This window comes from Aphelocoma coerulescens, chromosome 29 (genome assembly GCF_041296385.1).
Source record: "Aphelocoma coerulescens isolate FSJ_1873_10779 chromosome 29, UR_Acoe_1.0, whole genome shotgun sequence".
NCBI classification, from domain to species: Eukaryota; Metazoa; Chordata; class Aves; order Passeriformes; family Corvidae; genus Aphelocoma; species Aphelocoma coerulescens.
Genome location: NC_091042.1, coordinates 2,490,933 through 2,497,505, shown reverse-complemented (window position 1 = coordinate 2,497,505; position 6,573 = coordinate 2,490,933). Strand labels below are relative to the sequence as shown.

Sequence of the window (6,573 nt, the reverse complement as noted above, 5' to 3'; positions counted from 1 at the left end):
CCTTTCCCTGATCGCCGCCAGGTGAGAAGGGGCTCAAAAGACACCCGAGGTATTTCTGTTGGGAGTAACAAGAAGCAATCAAAAAACCATATTAAAGCTTTTGGGTGGATGGGGTGTCCCAGGAGCCTCCCGATGCCACAAAGCCGAACCCCAGGGCCCTGCTGGCAGCGCCGCTCCGGGGACGGACGGTGGGGAAAACAATAAATAGCTTATCCTGAGTCGTGGGCGACGCTCCCGAAAAGCCACGGCGCGGGACATCCCCGGGCGAGTCCGACACGGGCAAGGTGAGGAACGTGGTGCTGCCGGCAGGGCTGGCCGGCGTCCCCTGCGCTTCGGGAGCAGGGACCCGACCCCACTCGCAGAACCGGACCCTAATCCCCGTCCCAAACCCGCCCCCGCCGCCTCGGGGTCCGTCCCCGCTGCCCCGCTGCCGTCAGTGCCTGGTGCCGTACATCTTATCCCACTCCAGGAACAAGTCCAGCTCCTTCTGCGAGGCGGCGGGGCGCACCTTGCAGAACGCCTTCTCCAGGTCCTGGTAGCAGGTGGGGGGTCCGGTGAGCGCGCGGCGAGCGGCCCCGGCGTGCTGGCAGAGCCGCAGCAGCTCGGCGCCGGAGAAGCTCTCGGTGCGCTGCGCCAGCGCCGCCAGCTCCCGCTCGCTCAGGCAGCAGCTCTGCTGGGCCAGCGCCTGGCGCAGGATGTGCCGCCGTGCCGCGCCGTCCGGCGGCGGGATGTACAGCCGCGTGCCGAAGCGCCGGTGCGACGCCTCGTCTATGCTGCCCGGCCGGGCCGTGGTGCCGATGACCACCACGTTCTGCTCGGATGAGGTAGCCACGTTGTCCAGGTAGGAGAGGAGCTGGGACTTGAGGTTGCTCACCTGGCTGCCGTCCTCGCCCGCCCGGGCCGCCAGCAAGGACTCGGCCTCGGTGATGAGCACCACGGCGGGCTGCCGGCAGTTGGCCACGAAGAACACGGTCTGCAGGATCTTCTCGGCTTCGGCCTTCCAGGTGGAGAGCAGGGTGGTGCCGCTGAGCCTCAGCAGGGTGGAGCCCAGCTGGGTGGAGATGCAGCGGCTCAGCAGCGTCTTCCCTGTTCCACGGGGCCCGAAGAGCAGCAGGGTGCGGAGCGGGTGGCTCGTGCCGCTGTAGGTGCCGGGGCGCAGGATGGGCCACACCAGCTCCTCCTCGATGGCCGCCTTCACGGAGACCTGCCCGGCGATGTCCGACCACTGCACCGGCGGCCCCCGCTCCACCACCTTGGTGTTCACCAGCTCCAGCACCAGCGGGTCGACGTTCTTGGGCTGCTCCTCCAGCGGGGCACCGCCGAACACCAGTGCTTTGGAAGGCAGGCGCAGCGGGAAGGGGGCCCCTGGCTCGGCCGGCCGCTCCCCGTTGGCAAGGGGGGGGCTGAACTTCTCGAAGGGCTCTGCCGGCCGCAGGGGAGCGTCCCTGGCGCCGTAGGACGGCGAGACCATGCCCTTCATCTGCTGCCCGCCGTACTTGCCGCCGTGTTCTTCGCTGTTCCCAGCTCCCGCCGGCCGCTTCCCGGGCTTGAAGGCCACCTGGGGGGACTCGCCGCTGCCGCTGAAGCCGTTCCCCCGGCACTCCCCGTTGTCCGACATGGGGTAGGGGGACTTTGGCTGCTCGTAGCTGTATTTCCTGTACCTGCCCTCCCCGTCGTCCTCCCCGCCGATGTCGAACGCCTTCCTCTTCAGCGTGCCTGCCGCCTCGGTGCCCAGGGGTGGCACGGCCAGGGGCCCCAAGCCAGCGCCCTGGTAGCCGTAGCCAGGGACCCCCGGCGGGCGGGCAGTGGGCGGCGGGGCCGGGATGGGGGTGGGTGCCGCGATGCCGGAGGGCAGGTAGGAGGCAGAGGGGTGAGGCGGGTGGATGCCCCCGTAGCCCGGCTGTGGCGGGTAGCTGCTGGCGGCGTAGTTGTACATGGGGCCGGAGGAGCCGTAGCCCGGCACCAGGGCGGGCGAGGGGTGTGGGGGCTGCAGGAGCCCTGAGCTGTGGAGGGCAGGAGGGTGCGGGGGGGGAAGCGCTGCCGCTGGCTGGGTGCAGTAGCTGGAGGGCAAGTAGGTGCCACCGTAGCCTGAGGGGTACTCCTGAGATGCCCCGAGCCCCCCAGAGCCGGCAGCGGCTGCTCCGCAGGAGTTCCCGGGGTACACGGGATCGGCGAGGTTGGCTGACACCACCGGCGAGCCGCCAAGCCCGATGGCCCCGCTGCCGGCAGGGACAGCCGGCGGCACCACCCCCTTGGCACCGGGGAGGCCATCGTGGATGGGGGTCAGGGGGTAGGTGCCGTCAGAGCCGTGTGCCCCTGGCCAGGGCTCCCCGTCCCCCTTCTGGCCGTTAACGGGCCCGAAGGCGCCGTCCCCGTATCCGCTGAGCGTCGGGCGCTCGTAGGGCGCGTCCAGCACCCCCGAGTACTTCTCGGCGTACCTCTTGAGGAGGTTGGAGGCTGTGAGCGCTGAGATGTCATCGTTGGCCCAGGCGTAGTTGAAGCGCTGGCGGGCGCTGGGGTACAGGTCGGACTTGTGGGCTGGCGAGGAGGTCGTGGAGGAGACGTCCAGGTGCTGCTCCGGCCACTGGTTCAGGGACTGGGCATGCTCTGGTGACCAGTGCATCTTCGACAGACCTGTGGGGACAGCACAGCACAGGTGAGAGCAGCACAACAGGAACTCTGCGTGGAGCATCCCCAAACCTGCCCTGTCCTGCACCCCATCGCAGCCCCGGGCTGTGAACACCTGCTTCATCCAACTCCGGATATTCACAGGATCGCTGAGGTCGGGAACGACCTCCAGGATCATCGAGTCCAAGCTTTGACCAATCCCCGCCTTGCCACCCAGACCAGAGCACTGAGTGCCACATCCAGCTGCTCCCTGACCACCTCCAGGGATGGGGACTCCAGCACGCCCCTGTCCACCCCAATCCAATGCCTGACAACGCTTTTTGGGCAGGAATTCTTCCACCCTGAAACCCCCTTGACCGTGGGCACCTCCTGCTGAGGTTGGTATCACCCTCTCTTGCTCCAGCAACCACTGTGGTCCCCCCTCAGCCCCACGTCCAGTGCCTCGGGGGACGCTGACGCCAGAGCCGGGCGGGGACCTCGTGCCCCTCTCACTCGCTGCCCGCAGCCTTTAAGCCACTTTGTGGCCCCCGCACAATAAGATTACTTAATGCTTTAATTGACTTATAGGGCACTTGTGCTTCCACTTTGGATACCGAACTTCCACAAGAGGATTTAGAGGGCGGCTCCGTGTGGGGTGAGCTGGCCTCTCCCTGCATTTACGGTCATTATCAAAGAGCTCCTGGCGGATCAACGCACGGCGCATCCTCCTGGAGCTGCCCACGGGGCTGGCTGGGCACGGGGGGCAAAGGTACCCGGGAGATCTAAAGGGAAAAATGAGCATTTCGCTGATTCTGTGACGAATAAGACATTTTCCTTAATTTTGGGGGTTTTTAAGGAATTAAACCAGCAGGAGTTTCCATCCTTGCTCGGTGGGTGCAGAGTGCAGCAGAAACATCCGGCTGCAAGTGCCCGGGATGCAGGGATTTGGGGGCACCAGGAGAGCTGTCTGACCACTGCAGCATCGGCTCGGCAGGAATGAGGTGCCACCAGCCCAACCCGCAAATCCCAGTGGCATTCCCAGCCTTGCGAGGTCAGGGAGCAGCTGCCCAGGAGAGGAGGCAGAGACAGCCACCCTCACCAGTCCCTCCCGGAGATGGGAGCACCTGGCAGCCCCCGGCCCAAGGAAACCCACCTCCGTGCCCGTACTAGGGCCCGTGGCAGCAGGAGCAGCATCCCCACAGCCTGGCACGGACACAGACCCTGCGCAGCAACCGGGAACTCCCGGCTTCTCCAACCCCGGATTGACCCCCACGCCCCAACCCCACTGCTCAGCCACCGCTTAAAAAGCTGGCATCCCGACACGGGCCACGGATGGAATCGCTTTTCCGAAAGCCTGGAAGAGGGTGGCCACGGCCACGGCGCGTGGTTGGAAGCCCACCGCAGCGGCACAGCTCCTCCAGCTCCATCCCCACGCCCCAGAGCTGCTGCAAGGAGCAGGGCAGCGGGGGGATGCACAGGCACGGCTTTGCAATCCCCAGGCAACCCCTTAAAGACAGGATGCGTTTGGGGGAAGAAAAACCCAAATCCGTGGAAAACCCACAGAGGGGGAGGGCGGCGGGCAGGGAGGAGCTGTCAGGGCTGAAACGGGACGTGAATGAGTGGCGGAGCGGGACAGATGTTTCAATGCTCCCCTTGGCAGTGTGAGAAAATTACTGTCCAGTGACCAAATGGCCGGGCCGGTTCCCACCCTCGCTGCTGCCCATTATCCCCAGCACAAGACAAAGGCGGGCAGGGGGGCTGGGCAGGGAGAATCCTATTGTTCCCGCCCGCCCTAATTATGGAAATCTTGTTAATCTATTCAGCAGCGAGTCTGAACTGGGCTTTTGTTCGGGGGTTTTTAGCGGGCGCACCACTGAGGGTGTCCAACGGCTCGGCGTGGGGATGGGGATGGGGATGGGGATGGGGATGGGGATGGGGATGGGGATGGGGATGGGGACGGGGATGGGGATGGGGATGGGGATGGGGTGCGCTGCCTCCCCCTGGGAAAAGCTGCAGCCACGAGGCCGTGGGATGCAGGGCAGCCCCAGAGCAGCATCACAGAGCGGGGTGGCTTTGTTGGAAGAGGCACGGCCCCTCCTCAGCCCTCGTGGGCAGGGCACGGCCACGGATGCGCACACGCGTGTGCACGTGTGCCCCGGCCCCAGGCACGCGGTGCCGACGCTGCTGTGTAAAAAACTCGGGGAAAAATCCCCACCGGAATGACCCACGGGCAGCACCCGCAGATGGCTGCGCCCACCCCGCATCCCCGGGGGGATCAAGAGAGGGCTCCGGCAGATTTGGAGGGCAGAAAAGGAGAGAAGAGCAAACACGTTCAGGCTGAGGATGCACTGAAGCTGGGGTTTAAAGGCCGTCCAACTCCCCCGAGCCCCAGGAAGAGGGACTGGCTCATGGAAGGAGTGATCCAGATGGGTCTCACCCCTTCGGACAGCCCACGCTGCCCGGCAGCAGCATCCCAGCCCTTGGGTGCCAGGAGGAGCTGCCGAGCCGCCTCCGTCCCCTGCGCCACGGTCATCGTGCTGCTGCCTCCTCCTCCGTCAGCTCGGAGGATCCAAGCTTCTTCCAGAATGCACCGAGCAGTTTTCATGACCCCTGGAATCCCTGCGGCGGTGCTGCCGAAAGCTGCGCTGCTCTGAGGGGCTGCCCGACCTCCCCGGGTTTTAATGCTCCACCGGGCGAGCTTCAGGCCGGGAAGGAGCGAGCTGGGGTGCTGCGGTCTCCTTCCACAGCCCAGCCCGAGCTGAGGGCCCTCACTGCTCTCCCAAGCCCTGACAACCCAGATTTCCCATCCCTGGGACCTGCGTGGTGCACCTTCCGTGCGGATCTGCACGCCCGGCGGTGGGCCTGGACGAGGAGGAGGAGAGAAGAGGCTTACCCAAGTCTGCCCAGCAGCGGGAAGGACTTCTTCTTCTAAATGATGCGTTTCCTGATGACCTTTTGGGCTTCAGCTGCCTGAAGCAGAGCACTGGAGCTCCGGAGCTCATCCCTGACTCCTCGCAGCAGCGTAGGGCGAGTGCAGCGGCACCGTCCGAGTGAAATCAGGGCTGTGAGCCAGAATTACGACCTCGGCAGACGCTGCTCTGACCCTCATGGAGAACCTGAGGCTGGTGGCAGCGCCTCGGAGCCGCTCTTGCCCTAACGCTGGGAGTTAGAGCAACATTTTGGCGCGTCGATACCCGGGCTGAGGCCAGATTCCCGTCATCGCCAGCAAACCCCGGCACGGCGGGTCTGGAACAGGCAGAACAGCCCGGCAGAGCCGGTCCCAAAGGCAAGATCGGGGCACAGAGGGCACAAAGCCGCACTCAGGGCGCGGCACAGCCCGGCCACGACCCCAGCAGCAGCGGCACGGGGCGCGGGGCTCCGGCCTCAGCCCGAGCTGGGCAGGGATTCCTCAGCAAAGGCCGAGTTTTCCCAGGTGAATTCAGGGTGTTTGGCTGCAGAGACGTTCCCTGTCCCCTCCTCAGGGCGCTGACAGAGCCAGGGGCGGGATTGGAATCAGAGCGGGGCTAAAAGGATCGGGGCTGGCTCCCCCTGCACCCACTCCCATTCCCAGGAGGAGCGGCCTCATCCCAGGCTGATCCCAAGGCTCCAGTGTCCGCTCCGGCAACTCATATATCAAGTGCAGAGCAGCTGGACACCAGCACAGGCCGGGAGTGACCAATGGGCCGTTGTCCATCTGTCCTTCCCCAGCCCCGGCCGCTGAATGAAAAATGCATCCGGATCGGCCGGGCCTGGCAGCAGCTGAGCAGCCGGGAGAGACCCCCACGGCCCATCTGCCACGGCCGGAGAGACCCCACGGCCCGGGGAGGGAGGGACCCACGGCCCGGGAATTCCGGGAGTGAGGGGACACGGCAGGAAAAGCCGGGCGCTGGTAGCAAGGAGGTGGTGCAAGAGCTGGATCGGAGGAATTTTGCTCTACGCTTCAGTAGAAGACAGGTGGGAGAAAAA

The 6,573-nt window shown here is 65.6% G+C and overlaps 1 protein-coding gene across 1 annotated transcript; it reads right to left on the bottom strand.

Annotated features, from left to right (window-relative positions):
- Window positions 1–414: 414 nt before the first annotated feature.
- Window positions 415–5,523, bottom strand: FIGNL2 (fidgetin like 2). The gene is made up of 2 exons (XM_068997728.1): window positions 5,501–5,523; window positions 415–2,634 (listed from the first exon to the last, which is right to left on the bottom strand). Exon 2 carries the CDS (start codon window positions 2,621–2,623, stop codon window positions 434–436), a length of 2,190 nt encoding a protein of 729 aa, XP_068853829.1. The 5' UTR covers window positions 2,624–2,634; window positions 5,501–5,523; the 3' UTR covers window positions 415–433.
- Between the last annotated feature and the right edge of the window lie 1,050 nt (window positions 5,524–6,573).

Coding starts and splice junctions, on each gene's coding strand:
- FIGNL2 (XM_068997728.1), bottom strand. CDS start 2,623: ATGCACTGGTCACCAGAGCATGCCCAGTCCCTGAACCAGTGGCCGGAG.